At 43.0% G+C, this 19,391-nt stretch overlaps 1 protein-coding gene and 1 long non-coding RNA gene across 6 annotated transcripts in view; one reads left to right on the forward strand and one right to left on the reverse strand.

Annotated features, from left to right (window-relative positions):
- The window catches only part of RB1 (RB transcriptional corepressor 1), a 161,066-nt gene that overhangs the window by 121,339 nt on the left and 20,336 nt on the right, over positions 1-19,391 (forward strand). For all 5 annotated transcript variants that reach the window (XM_054014715.1, XM_054014722.1, XM_054014730.1 and 2 more), the window contains exon 18: positions 17,062-17,180. In XM_054014715.1, coding sequence (XP_053870690.1) covers positions 17,062-17,180 — 119 coding nt within the window. The remainder of the gene's footprint in view (positions 1-17,061; positions 17,181-19,391) is intronic.
- LOC128829387 (uncharacterized) lies at positions 127-3,675 on the reverse strand. Its single transcript, XR_008443334.1, has 3 exons — positions 3,621-3,675; positions 1,082-1,216; positions 127-725 (listed from the first exon to the last, which is right to left on the reverse strand). It is a non-coding gene; the product is annotated as an uncharacterized LOC128829387 (long non-coding RNA).

Raw genomic sequence — 19,391 nt, forward strand, 5'->3', positions numbered from 1 at the left:
AGAAATATGCAAGAAGCGTGTGTTAAACCAAGCTGCGATTTTTCCCCAGACACATCACTTAACTGCACACTGGGTTTAGATTAAAACATAAAACAAGTTTATTAACTACAAAAGAGAGACTTTAAGTGATTATAAGGGATAGCAAACAGATCAAAGCAGATTACCTAGCAAATAAACAAAAATGCAAACTAAGTTTAACATACTAGATAGATTGGATATGAATTAGCAGATTAGCAGTCTCTCACCCAGAGTGATGGTATAAGCAGACTTGCAGATTGTTAAGGCACAAGCTGCACTTGCTTTGCAGCTTGGTTTTCCCAAGTTTTCATACACAGGCTAGAAAGCCCTTTAGCCTGGGTCCAGCACTTTCCCCAGTTTACTCTTTGTTCCTCAGGTGTTTCCAGGAGTCCTCTTGTGTGGGGAGTGAAGAAACACTGTCTGCCTTATATAGCTTTAGCATTCGGTGGGAACCCTTTGTTTCAAAACTTGGTTCCCAGTACACTTTGTGGAAAAATAGTGATATCTCAAGATGGAGTCCAGAGTCATGTGGCCTGGTCACATTCCCTTGCAAACCTTGCTGAGTCATAGCAGACATTACTTACAAGCTGTCTGGAATGTTTATAGGAAGGTTACGTTCTTCCATGGTCCATTGTCTTTGCTGATGGGTTATCAGCACTGTGTGGCTTCTTCATTGTTGTACCAGAAAGGCTAGTTTTGGGTGTCAACTAGAGTAAGCACATTTGAAATACAGATACATAGTCAATATTCATAACTTTAGATACAAAAATGATACATGCATACAAATAGGATAATCATATTCAGCAAATCATAAATTTTCCAGTGACACCTCACATGACCCATCTTGTACAAAATGCATCATAATTATGCAATACTCATATCATAATATCACTGTGAAGAATATGAGGTGCAGTGTCACAACTACTATATATGATTTTGGATAAAACGGGACCAGAGTTATGCAAATTTAAAGGCCCTGAACAAGTATGCATGTTCAGAATGGAGACTGATATCTGCACAAGCACAATATATAGTCATCTCTGGGCTTGAAGGACTCACTCACATCAGGCGGCTTGATGGCAGCATATCTTTACTTTCCGATCTCTAATCAGTACAGGAATAATAGCCACTCCCAGTGCAGATTTCTCATATGATTTCCCCGATATCCAGAGTGTTCGCAGACGTGCTAACCACAACTCTGAGAATAGAAAAATGTCTGTCTTTTTCCTCTCTTCATTGTCATCCCAGTAACTTCAAGAAACTGCTGTTGACAGCCACAAGTCCCATTACAGACAAATTTGTATTGAAGTTGGACACAGTAACTTAGTTTACACACAAGACCATGTAAAACTCAGGCTAATCATAGACTTCAAAGTGGCCTTATTGTTTTGAATAATGGAAAGTTTGACTTAATACAGTTCTGTAGTATAATCTGTTATTCTTTGTTTATATGTAGGGAAGAGGAAATTTGGATGAAAGGATCTGTTGAACCAGCCGGTATTTTATTAATTATGCCTAGAAATGCTGAGTCCCCAGATTCTCATCCATTGTAGAGCATTACCATTGCCAACCCGTAACATTTTAAATAGTCAGGTTCCTCTCTTAACCCTCTGCGAAAATCATCATGATTGCCTTAAAAATCATGAGACTTTAAAAATAATATATTTTGGGTTCCTTGTATTTGTCTTCTGGTTTTTGATCCCTTAAAATTCACATTTTCAAGCTTTTTTCTGTAACCATGAGGGCTAGAAACTTAAAAAAAAAAAAAATGAGAGAGCGCTATGATTCTCTCAAGCTGGGGCTTTAAGAAAAACATCAAATCACAAACCTTGTGATAAAATTGTGAGAGTTGGCAACACTGATCATTTCTGAGTGACTGTAGCCTCTACTACGTCCTTTGACATCCTGTTCCATAGCTCAAAGCTTTGATTAAAAGTCTTGTGTGTAAAACCTGTAAGATTCTAAATATTTCCTATAGAATATTAACCCCGTGGGCTATATTCATGTCTTACTAGCTATGTTCTAATACATATATCCCCCAAAATATTTCAAATGTAAAACATTGAAGCTGGAAGCACAAGTACTTGGGCTGGAAACCTTTTAGTTCCAGTAAGTTAAATAGAAGGTCAAGCAAAGTTATTTAAAAATAAAAAGGAAGTTTAGATTGAAATTAGAGTATTTCAGCCCTCTGTTTGGTGCTTATAGTTGTGTGACTTTGATGCTACTTCTCTTTTGTCCTTTCTGGAATGACTTGTATCTTCATAAGAAAACCACCGCTATTTCTCAACTTCTCATGGGAAGAGGAACCGATTTATCTTTTCTTTTGCCTAAATATAGAGTGATATAACATTTTTGCTTACAGGATCCTCATGTTTTTGATCCAGGGATATACAAATAAAGGCTTCTAGCACTGTGGCAAATATCTGTTATGCCAGGGGTTGGCAAACTTTTTGACCCGAGGGCCACATCCGGGTATGGAAATTGTATGGCAAGCCTTAAATGCTCACGAAATTGGGGTTGGGGTGCAGGAGGGAGTGAGGGCTCTGGCCGGGGGTGCGGGCTCTGGGGTGGGGCTCAGGATGAGGGGTTTGGGGTGTAGGAGGGTGCTCCAGACTGGGACTGAGGGGTTTGGAATGTGGGAGGGGGCTCGGGGCTAGGACAGGGGGGAGGGGAGGGCTGTGGATGAAGGCTCTGGGCTGGATTGGGGATGAGCGGTTTGGGGAGCTGGAGGGTGTTCTGGGCTGGGGCCAAGGGTTTCGGAGGGTGGGAGAGGGATCAGGGCAAGGGTGCAGGGGGTTGGGCCCCGGGAAGGGGTCAGGGGTGCAGGCTCTGAGTGGCACTTACCTCAAGCAGCTTCCAGAAGCAGCAGTATGTCCCCCCTTCAGCTCCTAAGCAGAGGTGCAGCCAGGCGGCTCTGTGTGCTGCCCCCTCAGCAGGCACTGCCCCTGCAGTCCCATTGGCACGGGGGTGGCGCTTGGGGTAGAGGCAGCATGTGAAGCCCCCTGGCTGCCCCTACGCGTAGGAGCCAGAGGGGGGACATGCTGCTGCTTCCGGGAACCACGCGGAGCAGCGGCATGTGCACACAGACCAGTCCCCGACCCCGCTCCCCAGTGGAAGCTCGAGGGCTGGATTAAATCGGCTGGCGGGCCGGATGTGGCCCATGGGCCATAGTTTGCCCACCCCTGTGTTATGCCATATTTGGACTGCTATGCCTAACTTTGGACAACTTACCCTAAACAACTAAAACAGAGTCGTGTTTGTGGGTTTTTTAAAAGTTTTAATTCAAAATACTTTTAAAAGGGACACAATTAACTGGAAATCTAGTCAAATTAATTGATGTCATTAGTAAAAATAAAGAAAAAAGTATACAGCACTCAGGGCCGGCTCTAGGTTTCTTGCCGCCCCAAACAAAACAAAAAAACCCTCCGAGAGCGCAAATGCCGGAGCAAAATAAAAACCCATCCGAATGCCGCCCCTGGAATTGTGCTTGGTTTGCACTAAAAGCACAGCAGCTGATTTTTTCCCCCCTCTACCCATATTCTGAACATTTTTGGGAGCACATTTTTTGGTGTATCCAGGTTTTGTTGCTGACCGTAGCTTACATCAGGAGTTATATTTCCAGTGTCTGGCAGTCATCTGTCTCACGGCAGGCAAAAAAAAAAAGGACTAGGATGATGCTTTCCCAACTCTCACATTTTCCACTCATAGAATCCTGGATTCTAGAATAGAGCAAGGCATACTTCTGGAGGGGGGTAAGAGAGAAAGGGGTCAAAACAGGGAAATGGGAGAATGTATAGTACAGATCAGGCTAATACCAAAGATGGTCTACTACATACAATTGTTTTGTAAAGTACTTGGAGGTACTTATGAAAATCTGTCAGTGAAAAGAATTATTACAGGAAATGTCAATTTTATTTCTGTCCCAGGACCATCAGCCTGCACAACACCTCAATCTTCGAAGGGCTGAAACCAAGCTTCTGCAGTGCAACTCTGCAAAAGGACTTCTGTTCTTGAAATACCTTAGCTCAGCCATGTGGCGTTTAGGAGCTTTTGTGGAGCTGCGAAGCTCAGCCTGATATACATTTCAGTCAGTGCAATCCTGAAGGAAACCCATTCCAGCAGATGGAGGTCTCATTAATTTACCCATAAATGAGGATGAAAATGAGCAGAGTAGTGATAAATTATGCACTAGTGCTGCTTTTCTGTGGGAGAGGTTTGGGTGACAGAAGCTGGGAAAATGAGCAGTAAGGTGAAATCTTGACCCCAGTGAAGTCAATGGAAATTTTACCATTGACTTCAATGGGGCCAGGATTTCAGTTTAGCTATCCAACCTGTTCTTAGTTCCTGTTTCATGTGTTGTGCTGTGGCCTGCCAATGAGACCTTTTAAGTGTTAAGATAAGGACAAATATGAAATCTCCACAAGATCTCTGTAGCCTGGAGCTGACAAACTGTCAACTGGAGGAACTGAAAGAGTGCTATCAGGAAGATAAAATATGCTGTAAATCAAGAAAGTTCTGAAGTCCCATAGACAGTAGCTGATAAGAAATCTCCTAGCTCAAATTTTTCTCATTGATGTTAATGGCAAAACATCCATTGACTTCATTGTGAACAGAACTGGACATATCGGTGGTTTATCTGTTTCATAGTGACTATGGAAAATCGAGATTGAAGGACAGAGGGGGAAGTCTTCATTATTTAAACTTAAAAAACAATCAGACTGCCAGATTTACAACTAGAAAATTGTCTCATCTGAATTGCTATGAATGGTATAAGTGTATTTTCTAGAAAGGATACAGCGCACTGGGGATCCCAGTTCCTCCTGGCCGTCCTCACTGAGCATGTACATATACACATCCTCCTTCAGAGCCCACAAGGAGTGCTCTGGGTTCTGAAAAATACAGAAATAATAGGTTTACAATAACTTAATATTCCGCCCCGATTATGATTTTGTATCAGTTTTACACTGGTATTTCCGTTGACTTCAGTGGGGTTGCTCATGGTGTATACCGGCATAACTGAAAGCAGAACTGGGCACTCTGTATACACTTGGAAATAAAAAGAACACAACTCCACTTGGAACCTAAAGTAATTTCCCTGCTATTTTGCTTTGAGATGGTGAGGTGTTGGAATATGCACAAGTGAAGAATATTTTTATTCTATATACCTGAAATTCAATCTGGAAATGGTCTGTTTTTCCTTACCACTTGCCAGTGGCATTGCATGTTGAAATTTGAAGGTCATCTTGGGTTTCATTTGCTGCTTGTCCAGTTATTTAAAATTCTTGGAGTATTTGAAGAAAAATATAAATATTTAAATATCCTCCACACAATATTAGGGTATCTATGTATTTTAGATTTATTTAGGTTTCACTGTTAACTTTAAGGTTTTTGAGAGATTCTTTTTGAATATAGAATTAGTAGTAACTTTGGTAATAGGATTTTTAGATCCTGGAAACAAATGGTAAAAGTTTCATGTATACAAGAAAGATGTGAAGTTACTTTTGCCAAACTTACTTTCTATGAGACAAGAGTTTTACCTGTTACTCCACTTGAATGTCATCAAGTTGATTCAATAAAAGATATTAGCTCACCCACCTTGTCCCTTTAAAGAAAAATAGCATTTTTAAAGGTACCTGCCAATTGGAGGTTCTCAAACTTCTGTGGATAGAGAGAAATATCCTCCCATAGAACTACCTCTTGTTCCAGTACTCCTGATCCTATTGTTTGCTTCTCAAAAGATTTATTTGTGTGGACTACAAGGAAGGGCTTTGCAGAACCACTGTTTTAAATCGTTTTCTGAAAAATAATCAAGATTGCTGGAGGAAATATTGCATCAAGACTCTTGCAGGTGGTATGGAGGTTCAAATAAAGTTTAGGGTTGCCAACCCTCCCGAATTGGCAGGAAATCTCCTGGATTCAGGCTTGATCTCCCGGAGGCTACTGAAGCCAATCCGGGAGATTTTAGGCTGCTAAAAATCCAGTGGCACAGCAGGGCTAAGGCAGGCTCCCTACCTGCCCTGGTTCCACACGGCTCCCGGAAGTGGCTGGCATGTCCGGCTTTTAGGCACAGGGATGGCCAGGGGTCTCTGCACGCTGCCCCCCCGAGCGCTGACTCCAAAGCTCCCATTGGCCAGGAACCGTGGCCAATGGGAGCTGTGGGGGCAGAGGCAGCGCGCAGAGCTGCCTTGCCGCCCCAAGCCTAGGAGCTGGACATGCTGGCTGCTTCTGGGAGCTGCCCGAGGTAAGCACTGCCTGGCTGGAGACTGCACCTTCTCTTGCATGCATCCCAACCCCCTACCCCAGCCCTGAGCCCCCTCCTGCACCCAAACTCCCTCCTGGAGCCTGCACTGCTCACCCCCTCCCGCACCCCAACCCCCTGCTCCAGGCTCAGCCTGAAGTCCGCTCCTGCACTCCGAACCCCTTGGCCCCAGCCCAGAGCCTGCACCCCCACCCTCTGCCCCAGCCTGGTGAAAGTGAGCAACAGAGGGGGGGAGGGGGATGGAGTGAATGGGGGCATGTTATCAGGGAAGGGTTGGGGTAGGGAGCAGGGCAAGGGTGTTTGGGTTTGTGCGATTAGATAGTTGGCAACCCTAATAAAGATGTGTACTGCTAGGTTACAACTTCATCACAATTCAGGTTATATAGATAAATTATAATCGGGTGGGTTTCTTTACCTTGCTTGTAGATGAATATCTTAATTGTGTCATCAAAAAGTAACACTTAAGCATTTCACAGCATCCCTCAGTAATTAACAAGATTCCTTTAGCTTCTTTGAGAATCCAGGATGCCCTAACTCATATTTCAATATGTGATATTTTTTGACTCCATCACTTACTTGGGCTAATCCATACTATATAAAGAATGAAGATTAGCATGTTCCTTCCATTCTGTGGTATTTCTCAAATCTCTGTAAGATATAAACAGTTAATGCAGATTCATGATGAAACACTAATTCTAGCATCGACTCTAAGATTGGGTTACAGAATTACAGCTTGTGGTTGACCCAGCAGATTAAAAGAGTAGATTGGTTGTTAGTGAGTTTGCCTTCAAGGATTGGAAGGAGTGAAGTTGTAGCTGGGAGAAAGGTTGACAGATCAGCTTTTTGCAGCATTGTTTAAAGAGTAGCAACAGTAACATCTCCAAGAGAATGATAAATTGGGAGTACAATGGAGAAAAATTTATTTAGTAGATGTTAGAAAATGTTAACTAAAATATATTTTAATATAAATAAAATTTGTATGAAACAAGGAAAATATTAAGAAATTAATTTCAGCATGTCAAGATAAAGTGTATTTATTGTTGTCCAATTCTTTGAGCTTTACTCTGTAATTTTAAGAATACACAGTTCTGCAAGATGCGTATAGAATCTCTCTGCCTGTATCTTGAAATGTCTTGTTCTTCTTCAGAGAAAACAGACTAACATTGTCACTGGCCAAAACATTTCATGCCTTTTTGGTTAACCTAATTCTGACTGAATTACCACTTCCAGCTCTCATGGAGTATTTTATCTTGATTGTTGAATAACTGCTTGTAAAATAAAATTGATTAGCTGTAGACATCTTATTAAACTCTGTCAGCAAACTGCTCAGAAGCCATGCAGATGTTTCTGCTTTGAAAGCTACTTAGAATATGATTACCAGATTTTTGCCTGCCGTAAGCAAATATTAGGTTGGTTGAGATATGTAAGCTTGACACACTCAATAATATGTCAGACACAAAAGTGTCAAAATCAGAACCAAGGCCTTGTAGAAAGAAAGAAGTAGAGGTATAAAATGTATTACTACACTGGAAACTTTGCCAGTATCTTTAATTTTTCTTGTTTCTCTCATTTCCACACAATTTTTAGACTCAAATACTTTTTAAAGCAAATAACCATAATAAAGATTTGCATAAAACGCTTTGTGCATTTTTCCTTCCAAGCCTTGATATAGTACCATGCCAACAACTTATTTCCTATAGGCCGAACTTCACTCTAGTATTTTTTTGTTTTAGACAATATGAAGCATTTTTAGGATGTATTTATATTCTGGGCTCTAGAGTCAGGAAGTGTTGGAGGAGTTAGATATTGCTAGTATTTAAATAGTGTAATTTTTAACATCCTTGCTTATGTTAGGAAAGCAGATCGCTTTCCTGTCTCTAGAGTTGAGCCCTCCCTCCGCCTCCTATATTTGCAGTGCAACCTGGAAATTCATGTTGGCTCCATGTTCCTTTGTGGGCGTATTGGGTGTGTGTTTTTGGGTTTTGCTTGTTTTCCAGAATAATCAAGGCTTTTCAGAGAACTTAGGAACAGACTGTGACTGCCTTCTTTCTAAAAACTGCTGACTGCAAAGTTTCCAAGAATAACAATTTCCTTACATATGCAATATGTATAGGGTGACCAGATGTCCCAATTTTATAGGGACAGTCCCGATTTTTGGGTCTTTTTCTTATATAGGCTCCTATTACCCCCCCCCCCTCCCATTTTTTCACACTTGCTGTCTGGTCACCCTTAAATATGTAGGTTTGCTCTTCCAAGAAATTAAAAACACCTGAGACTTGAAATGGCGTTACACAGCAGGAAGCTTTAACCAAAAATCTAAACAGAAAGAGGTGCCATATCTAGCCAATACCTGAAGAAAATGAGTGCTTTTTAATTTGAAGGATACACACAGTCTCAATGTTTTAAACAGTCACAATTAGAATTTTCTAGTATGATAGCAGTGTTTTTTGGGTACATGTGGTTCCAAAAATGAGCTCAAGTTTTGTTACTTATCTCCCAACTTAGGCTGCAATGAAATATACTTGAAAATAGGGTTGCCAACTTTCTACTTGCACAAAACCGAGCACCCATGCCCCGTCCCTGCCCCACTGCTTCTCTGAAGCCCCACCCCTGCTTACTCCATCCCCCCTTCCTCTGTCACTTGCTCTCCCCACCCTCACTCACTCGCTCATTTTCACCAGGCTGGCTCAGGGGGTTAGGGTGCGGGAGAGGGTGAGGGCTCTGTCTGCGGGTGCGGGCTTCGGGGTGGGGCCAGGAGTTTGGGTCGCAGGAGTAGGCTCCAGGCTGGGGGTGAAGCCGAGGGGTTTGGAGTATGGGAGGGGGCTCCAGGCTGAGGCAGGGTGTTGGGGTGTGGGAGGAAGTACGGGCTCTGGGTTGGGGATGCGGGTTCCGGGGTGGGGCCAGAAATGAGGGGTTCAGGGTGTGGGAGGGGGCTCTGGGCAGGGGGAGAGGGTTGGGGTATGTGTGAGGGCTCTAGCTAGGGGTGCAGACTCTGGGGTGGGGCTGTGGATGAGGGGTTTGGGGTGTAGGATAGTGCTCCGGGCTGGGACTGAGAGGCTCAGAGGGTAGGAAGGGGATCAGGGCTGGGGCAGGGGGTTGGGGCACGGGAGGGGGTGAGAGCTACGTCTGGGGGGTGTGGTCTCTGATATGGGACTGGGGATGAGGAGTTTAAGGTGTAGGAGAGGGCTCTGGGATGGGACTGAGGGGTTTGGAGCATGGGGGGGCATCAGGGGTACAGGCTATGGGTGGCACTTACCTCAAGCAGCTCCAGAAGCAGCGGCATGTCCGGCTCCTACGTGGAGGCACAGCCAGGAAGCTCTGTGCGCTGCCCCATCCACAGGCGTCGCCCCCGCAACTCACATTGGCCGCAGTTCCCAGCCAATGGGAGCTGCGGGGGTGGCGCTCAGCGCCAGGGTAGAATGCGGAGCCTCCTGGCTACCCGTATGCGTGGGAGCCAGAGGGGGGGGATATTCTGGCTGCTTTCCAGGAACCGCTTGGCGTGGAGGCTAGCAGGGAGCCTGCCAGCCCTGCTGCGCGGCACCACCAACTGGACAGTCAATGGCCCGGTCAGCAGTGCTGGCTGGAGCCACCAGGATCCCTTTTCGACTGGGTGTTCTGGCTGAAAACCAGGTACCTGGTCAGCCTACTTGAAAATAGAGCAACATACTGAATCTTGAAGAATTTATTTTCTCCTGTAACCTAATTGATTCATTCTTTAAAAACTATAATTGTTGCTATATGTTGCTTTTTAAAAATCTGTTTTAAAGTCAAATTTCATCATTATCATTTCCAAGAGGCATGGTTCAGATTGGGTAAGGCACAGTGTACTTACTGAGCTGGATTTTTCACTTTGAGAAATTACTGAGAGGAATTCAGGTTGTTTCTTCTGAAGTCTGGGGCCGCTCAGGGCCGCCCAGAGGCTTCAGGGGGCCTGGGGCAAAGTGGGGGAGCGGACATAAAAAAAAGGCACCACCCGCTGCGGCGCTTGTACTCACTGGGTGGCGCTCCGAGTCTGCGGCAGCGGCAGGTCCTTCAGTCGCTCCATGTCTTTGGCAGCACTGAAGGACCCGCTGCCGAAATGCCACAGAAGACCCGGAGCGACTGAAGGGCCCGCCGCCGAAGTGCCGCCGAAGACCTGGACAGCCACCAGGTGAGTAGCCAGGGAAGGGATTCTCGGCCAGGGCTCGTGGGGCCCCTGTGGGGCCCGGGGCAAATTGGCCCACTTCCCTCCCTCCCCCCCCCAGGGCGGCCCTGGGGCCTCTTGGCTTTAATTTAAAAAAGAAAGTAATGCTGCGTGAGACTTGCACAAATACTGTAGTCATACTGAAATGTAAATACTGCGGAGATCCAGACAACAAATCTAATTATTTCAGGTACAAATGTTTCTCTCTGATGATAGTGGGAACACATCTATTTGTTTTGAGTTCCATTTAATCGGAGGCACTGAATATTAACCCTTTAGTTCCTGGGAATGATTTTTCTTTGTGCTAAAGACTATTATAAAATGTGTTGAGTCCTACACAGAAATACTTGTACATAACTGCTATGGAGACATTCCAAGCCATTTATTAGAACATGTTCAGAAGTAATCTGGAATGGCTTTTAAAAACGGGTTTAACACAGTTAGGTTAAACACACAATTGATGCAACTACGTTAGCTTGAAATTGTTTTTTAAAAAGGTGTTTGGGGCTCGGATTTTAGTCAGGGCAAACTAGTCTAGAAAAAGCTACAACTGACAATTGCTTTTCTTTTAATTATTGGTGTGGAAGGTTGGCTTACATGTAGAGAGCTACAGGGCAGCTGAGTCATTATCTAAGTTGTTTGCAGAATCTTATCACTGGTTTGCTTAATATCTTTGAGCTAGCCCTATTAGTGCTTACCACTTAGAACTAAGGTCACTATCCTTGCATTATGTCTACAACATACCGTTGTGGTTAAAGTTTAAATGTGCAAAAAAATGGTTTGCAAGATGGCTAGTGAAATGAGTTTGGATTCCCTATTCCGTGAATGCCAGGAAAAGCACATAGTACTTTATAGATCCGGTTTTTTTTAGTTGTAGCAACTCTGACTTTTCTCATCAATTGCTGCGTACAAATGTTTGCCTTCGCTGTGCTAATGCTGCTAGCCTTTTGTCTCCCTGTTTCTCAAATGTCTTCAGCCTAGATACATGCAAGGTGCACCTTGCACATTCCCTTGTTCAGGAGCTGCTGGTGTCCCCAGTGTAGGCGAGGGCAGCTTGGTGGTAGCACTAACTTGCACCCTGTTGCAGTGGCCCCTATTCATGGGTGCAGAACTGCTGGGACATGACATAGCCCGGCTACACCACCTCTCATTCCCAAACTGCATTCCCCTCCTCTGGCTCACCCCCAGTTCGAGGGCTATTCCTAAGAAATGGTGAGGTGATTATTATACCTCCCTACAGCCCCTTTGCATCAGTCTAGCTGCTAAAAATCACATAAGGCAACTATGAATTTGAGCCTCTTGCTTCTGTAGTTCCCATTATACTTGAAAGGCCTTCTCCAGATCTCTTCATCAACCTTCCTTTCTTTATATCCACCCTAAAATCACTCTGTTATCTCACCTACAAGACATGAATGTGAAGAAAAGAAAACAAGTGAAACAAGAACAATTTCTGTCTTACAACATTCTCTGATAGGTATTGTCTCCTTCCTTTGTTGTTTGACCTTTACTTCTAGTGCCATATTGAATTTAGACTGTAACCTTTTTGGGATGCTGATCAGATTTTATTACGAGATGTCTAGTACAGTTTTCGATGCTTGAAAATAACTGAAAAATGAATTGTATTTAGTGCTTACATACTTACCAAATAGATAGCACTTACCATGGTGTCATTGGTTTAACATGTCTGCCAATCTTCAAGTGTAGTTTAGCAACTCTGTATTCACATTTGAGAAAAGCAGGGAGGTTAATGAAAAGTTATGTGCAGCCAAATTCAGCACTGGTAAAAGCAGGTATTGCTCTGCTGGAGTTAAACTGAGGATGTAGCGCAAATTAGCCATTTTTCACTTTTGCATAACAAATATGCGATACTGGTATTTGGAATAAAAAAATCTCATGAAAAAGACTTCTCTCATCTAGTCTGAGCTAAGCAGCAATCATAATGATTATATTCTTCTGCTTCTTTGTCTCCTGTTTTTTTTTTTTTTTTAACCCATCTGCCACGGTCTTAGCTTCTAGCCAAAGAGATTAAAATTCTTTATAGGACAGGCTCCCACACAGCTTTATGGTGGTATTCTGTTTTTGAAATTAATGTTGTGTTAATGTTAAACAGAGGAGATCAAGTTATAGTATTATTCCAACACACCAATAAAGTACAAAAAACCTTGTCCTGTTAAATAAACGAGCAATATGCACATTTTGAGTTAAAGAATTAAAACAAATCAGACTGTATTAACATCTGAATGAAATCCTCAGCCCCGCTTTTGTTATTGTTTCTTTGCCTGAAACCATACAGAAAGCAAGCCCAAATAGGGTCATATTTTGCATGCATCCAACTTTTATTCACCTCCAACTGTGTGTAAAGTCACTAAAGTAGGGTTGAAGATAGGCAGATTAAATCAATGAAACCGTGATAAGGTCTATCCAATTGGTTGGAAATTATGGTCTTTAATCTTCAGTTCTTTTATGGGATATGCGGTTTAGGTTTGGAGAATTAAGTTATCATTGGGTTAGTTAGGATTTTGTTTTGGTAGGCCTAAATTGTTTCATCGTTCTGAATGCTAGTGGTTTTGTTAGGCTTTTCGAAGTGCCTTTGCAAATGAAAGTGAAGCTTCTACCAGTGCTGGGCAACCTATGGGCCTCATGCGGCCGCAAGACAATTTGTTTATATCGACCGCCCACAGCTCACAGTGGCTGTGGTCACCGTTCCTGGCCAATGGTAAGCAGCAGCTGGCTTGCGCCGCTTCACGCAGCTCCCATTGTCTGGGAACGGCAAACTGCGGCCACTGAGAGCTGTGGGCGGCCATGCCTGCGGACGGTCGATGTAAGCAAACTCTCTCGTGGCCCGCCAGCAGATTACCCTGACTGGCCGCAGGTTGCCCACCACTGTTCTAAACCCTTACAACTGCCATAGGGATTTTCACCTCTGGCAGAGTGAATACAAAGTGGTAGCTAGAAGCAAGTTCTTGCAGCTTCTTTTTAAAGCTGTTAATTTCAGATCTATTCTTGCTTTGGATGAAAGGAACACATCCAATTATTGAATATTTTCCAAAGATTTCATAGCTTCTTAATATTAAAATATCTGATTTAATTTACCAATTTCATAATTATTTTTAGTTGCTTAAAAGTTTGGCTACACTATATATTTCAGATAGTTTAGCAATAGCCATAGTACTAAGATGCATTATGGAGTCAAAGCTTGAAAGTGTGTTAGGAAATTATTTAAATGTTAAGAAATCTAAAACCTAAAGAATTAGAAACTTTTTTGTTAAGGTGAAAGATCTCACAGATTTACTTGTTCTTACTCTGAGCCTCACAAAGACTCAAAAATATTTCATTTCTTTGACAAATTACCTAAAAGAAGATTAAGCATTGTTGTTGTAATTGGTGGACTCTGAAACCAAAACAAGCACCCAGTCCTCATGAATGCAATTCTGAATTGTGTACATCTGGTTCAGAAAACTACTGATACTTAAAGGATATTTGAATTTTGGCTGGGTGCATATGTTAAACTTTTTTTCTTAAAACTCAGTTTCTGAACTCAGTAAAGTAGTATTACCATGGCAGCATGGTCTAATGGTTAGAGTTGGGGGAGGACAACTGAGAATCAAACTTTGGCTCTATTCCTGACTCTGACAAGTTAGTGGTACTAGATCATGTCTCCATTTCCACCTCAATAAAATGGGGCTGTATTACCTATCTTAGTTAGCACTTTAAGATCCCCAAAAGAAATGCAATGTTATTATTTTGTTGTTTTAATTCGTACTATGTATCCAGTGACATCAGTCAGATTCTTGAGCAAAAAATTTACTCTGGCATTTTAAAAAATGTGTGCACTAAAACTGTTCATGGGTGGAGAGTCTACTGATCTGAAATACTGTTTAAAAGATTTGAGAAGCAATATAACATCTCAGATAAAGTGAGTAAAGTTACTTTACAAACAAAAGTCACTGAGATAAACCTTATCAATAGATAAAACTGAGTCTTGGGTACAAAGTTCTTTTTTTAAGCATTGATTATTCCAACCGGAACTCGTGGATAATGACCTCATTTTTTGCACATTCAAGAAAAGTCCCTAGTTTTAGAATATTATTGTATTCTAATTAAGTCTCAGTGATTGCACTATTAACCCCTGTATTCAGTGGCTCATATATTGGCTCAAAAAATTAGCATTCAAGAGATCAGATTCCCCAAAGAAATAATTTGATAAATATATTTCATTTTTTGAAAATAGAGAAAAACAAAGGCAAATATGTAACTTAAGTCTGTCTATAACCAAAGTCAATTCAAATACATTTAAAGGGATGGAAAACTAGGAGAAAAGCAGCCTACTTGGAAAGAACCCAGAACTCCTGTTTCCATGTGCTTAACCACTAGACACTCTCTCATTGTGTTGAAATTTGGTCTTCCGCTTTTCTGTTTTCCTTCCATCTCACACACCTCTCCACCCCCAGACTAGCTGTTTGCCTTAATACATTTTTCTTACTTCTTTTTCATCAAGAAGAGTATTTTCCTCATCATAGATATTTAAAATCTGAATTGAATGGGTACAGGAATCTCCCATCCCCCTTGGCTAGTGGAGCTGTTATTCATGTCAAGGGAAGAGGGGAAGCTTGAAAAATGAATGACTAATTGCTCCAGGAAGGGGACTTACCTTCTTCAGGAGACAGGAGCAGCATTGACAGCAGGAGGGACTGTTGAGAGGAACTGAGGCGTGATGTAGGTGGGAGAGTGAGAAGTTGAGGTAACAGTTGTCTGTTTGGACATGTGTGGGAGTTCTAAAGGTGTAATAGGCAAGCAAATCATAGTCATGTAAATACTTGTAGTTACTGAGAAAAGTCATGCAACCAGCCCCCATCACCTGGTTGGCCTGCAGGTACTTGTATAACTGAGAAATAACTGCAGTCATGAGCCAGTAACTGTACATCATTTCTCTGCTATGGCTTAGACAGTGCCGGTATTGCCAAAAATCATGGCTTGGAAATTATGAGATTGTAAGAAAAATATATGTTGGGTTCTTTTTGTCTTCTGGTTTTTGAACCTGCAGGATTCATGTTTTCAAGCTCTTCTCCACAACCATGAGAATCTTCTTCTTCTTCTTTTTTTTTTTTTAATGAAAATTGAGATTCCATTGGGATCACCTGATTCCAGGTGCTAGGGCTTGAGAAAATCCCCCAAATATCCTGAGATTTACACTACAATCTCAAGAGTTTGCAACACTGCAATTCCCATTCAGAATAATAGAGCTGTAGGGGAAAAAACCGAATACCAGTGTTTGAAGTTTTTTGCCTTTATGCCAGACTGGTGCAGCTGGGATGACCAGTTTACTTTACATTTGCTTGTGAACCTACAAATCAGTGCTGTGTTCACATTACAGACTCCTTTGTCAATTTTGCTATTATAAATGCGTTTGCAGTCTCTTCATGTATATTTATAAGTAACACATTCATCCATAGAATTTGATGGACCTTGAACAGACAAGCAACACATTCAGTATATGTAAAATGTTAAGTCCATCAGTGTTGATGCTCTCTGCTTCAGATTAGGGGTAGGAAAATGCCAACTTCCCACGTTTTGCTCATCCATATCTGCCACTGTTTACTACCTGACTAATAATGCCTTTTTACTTCCAATACAAAGCTTAACACCACAGAAATAGATACATCTCTTTTCTCCCCGTTATTCCTGACTCGATATTGGTGGCTGGGTTTTGGTGTCACATTACTGAAAGAGTATGATTGCTAAGCAGGAGCCCCCTGCTGAAGTCGACATAAACAAAAAATCCAGCACATCTGTATTTTCAAGACTAGTTTAGTGCTATGGTGTGAAGCAAGAATATGTTGTTCATGCATTTCTATATAGTTCTACCAACAACTTCACAGATAAGCCGCGAGGAACCTGAGGTTCTGCTATTGATGATGACAGTGTGAGATCCTTGCTTCATCCATCTTCTTCACTCCACTTGTACCCTCCTCCCACTGTCCTTCCCCATCACCTCTCCGTTATCTTTGATCTTAGCAGGGTTCAGACTTCCTCTTTCCTCCTTAGCCAAAAGAACCAGTAATCAACCTACAATCCAAAAGGAGATCTTAAGTGCCTTTGAACTGCAATTTGATGCTCTTGAGTCTTTCTGTATTTAACACATAGCAGCTGAAATAAGCCAGGAAGCACTTGAACTGGAACAGGATCAGTCAAAAAAGGAGGAGGAGCACAGGACCATCACACTGGCCTTTTCAAATCCTAACTGAGGGTTATGGAGGAGGCAGAATGTCCTTGAACTGGCTAACTGAAGCCATTGCCAGAGGAAGTGCAGAGTGAACACTAGAAATAAATAGAAACATAGAGCACTTGAGCAGTGCCCCAATTGTTGATGTGACTCTTGTCAGATAGTCAGTTTCCATGTGGTTTGAGCATTGGCCTGCTAAACCCAGGGTTGTGAGTTCAATCCTTGAGGGGGCCACTTGGGGATCTGGGGCAAAATCAGTACTTGGTCCTGCTAGTGAAGGCAGGGGGCTGGACTCGATGACCTTTCAAGGTCCCTTCCAGTTCTAGGAGATGGGATATCTCCATTAATTTATTTATTTACTATGATTTTCTTTTTTAGGATTCGTCTCTATTTGATCTTATTAAGCAATCCAAGGAACGAGAAGGCCAAGTTGATCAACCTGAGCCCACCTGCTCTCTTAACTTTCCTCTCCAGCATAACCACACTGCGGCAGATCTGTAAGTAAAGTGCATGCTTGGAGATAAGTGCTGTGTGGAGTTAATTTCTTTCACAATATTTTTTAACTATTTATTTATATACTGCATTTTTCCTTGTTGGACTTGGTACTAAAATTACGCTGACTTGTGCATTACATTTGCTGGAACTCATACTAAAAACAGGCCATCCTCAACCAAATTTTAAAATATCTTTTCTCAAACTCCATCAAACTTATACTTCTAATGTCATTTCTAACCACGATTTCCCTGCAAACTGTTATGTTACATGGCATGACTTCATCTGTGTAGGGATAGATATTCTCTTTTTACTTAAATACTTTGGCAAAACTTCTTAGTATGCCCATATTTTCAAAAAGGTTTGTGATGCCATAAGCCAGCATGTGTGATTACAGCTGCTACTCAACGCCATGATCAGCATTTCTTCTCAACTCCCTTGATCTGGTCTGCCAGCAGCAGCTCCTCACTGGCCCCTCCAGACATGGGCAAGTGGGGTAATCTCTACACCCAACAGTGCCAGAGGGAAAAAAAATGCCTGCAGCCAACAATTTGGCAGAGCAGAGAGAAGCTTTGTTTCTTCTTTGAGTGATGGTCTCTATTGTATTCCACTGAGGGTTATGCGCATGCGCTATGCTCCCAGAGCCAGAGCTTTTCAAAGTAGTATTGCTCGGTGGTCCATGCATGCACCTTTTTATTGCCTTGTGGTTTTGCCCGAGGCAATAAAAGGCAGGTCAGACAGAAAAAGGTCTCCAGTTCCTTCTCACCACCATCTGCTCCTGGGTCTGGTTACTGGATTATGCCAATGATGCCAGGATTCAAAGTCAGAGCTTCCTGCCCTTGCTCGTTCTCCACCAGCGATGAACACCAACGCTGTTTGTACTGTTTGGGGGAAGCCCACATCACCTCCAGGTGCAGCATCTGTCTCTCCTTCCCTGCCCATACACGGGAAGGCTGAGCTCTCCACCTCAAGAAGCACCTCCTGGATGTAGTCATGGGCTGCAAATGGATCCTGTCTGGGGAAACCCCCTGCACATTGGCCTGAGCAATCCAAGAGTGCTCCTCCTATTGCGGAGCCTCCATATGGATCTGTCAATACCAGTGCTATGGACCCTGAGATGGATCCTAGCCATGAACCACGGAAACATGTGCATTAGCATGGCAGTAAATTTTCCTCTAAATCCAAGAAGGACACTGAACTGTCCATGCGTTCCGGCCACAAACGAGCTATGCGCTCCAAGGCACATGAGCAAACAGAGGCCGCACTGCATGCCAGATCCGCATACCCGTCCTGCTTCAACTCTGCTGGCGTCCCATGAATTGTTGGTCCTGAGACAAATGCCTTTACCGGTTCTGGTCCCATTAATAGACTGGATACCGTTGATTCCGGGGAGATTCGGAAGCACTTCTAGACCTCACAAACTGTTTGTCCTGGTAGATCAAAGTTCGCTGCATGTTCCGGTGCACTTACTAGGGGAGGACTCCTGCCCACTCACTGGGCAATGCTCTAGTCGACAATGGTCAGACTGGACGAACTATGCCTTCCCCCTCCTCCCACTCCAACCTCACGTCCTCCGCAAACTCCAGCAGGAGATAGTGATGGCCATTCTGATTGCTTCGTTATGGCCTTGCCAATTCTGGCTCCCTCTTCTTCTCCGCATGTCAAAACTACCTCCACTCCTGCTCCATACATTTCCAGAACTGCTGACACAAAACAATGGCAGACTCAGGCATCCAGATCCATGGACATTACACCTGACAGCATGGTTTTTGCGTGGACACCTCCATTAGCACGAGAATGCTCATTGGCAGTACAAGACGTCCTGTCCAGTAGCTAAAAGGATTCCCCGAGGTGATCCTGTCAGGCCAAATGGGCACTTTTTACCTCCTGGACCCAACAGCAAGGTCTTGCCCCTGAAGCTGTGGGCATCCCCGTGCTCTTAAACTATTTCCTCCACCTGAAAACCTGGGAACTCGCTTTCAGCTCTGTCAGAGAGCCTGCAGTTGCCATCAGTGCTTTCCATCCTCCAGTGGAAGGGCATTCAATTAGGACTGGAAGGGGTCTACATGGCAGGACTGAGTATTATCTAGACCAGTGGTTCCCAAATTTTAACAACCCGTGAACCCCTTTCACTAAAATGTCAAGTCTTGCGAACCCCTTCCTAAAAATGAATATTTCCAGGGATTTTCTCCTTTACCTGAGTATAAATTATAAAA

This window comes from Malaclemys terrapin, chromosome 1 (genome assembly GCF_027887155.1).
Source record: "Malaclemys terrapin pileata isolate rMalTer1 chromosome 1, rMalTer1.hap1, whole genome shotgun sequence".
NCBI lineage: Eukaryota > Metazoa > Chordata > Testudines > Emydidae > Malaclemys > Malaclemys terrapin.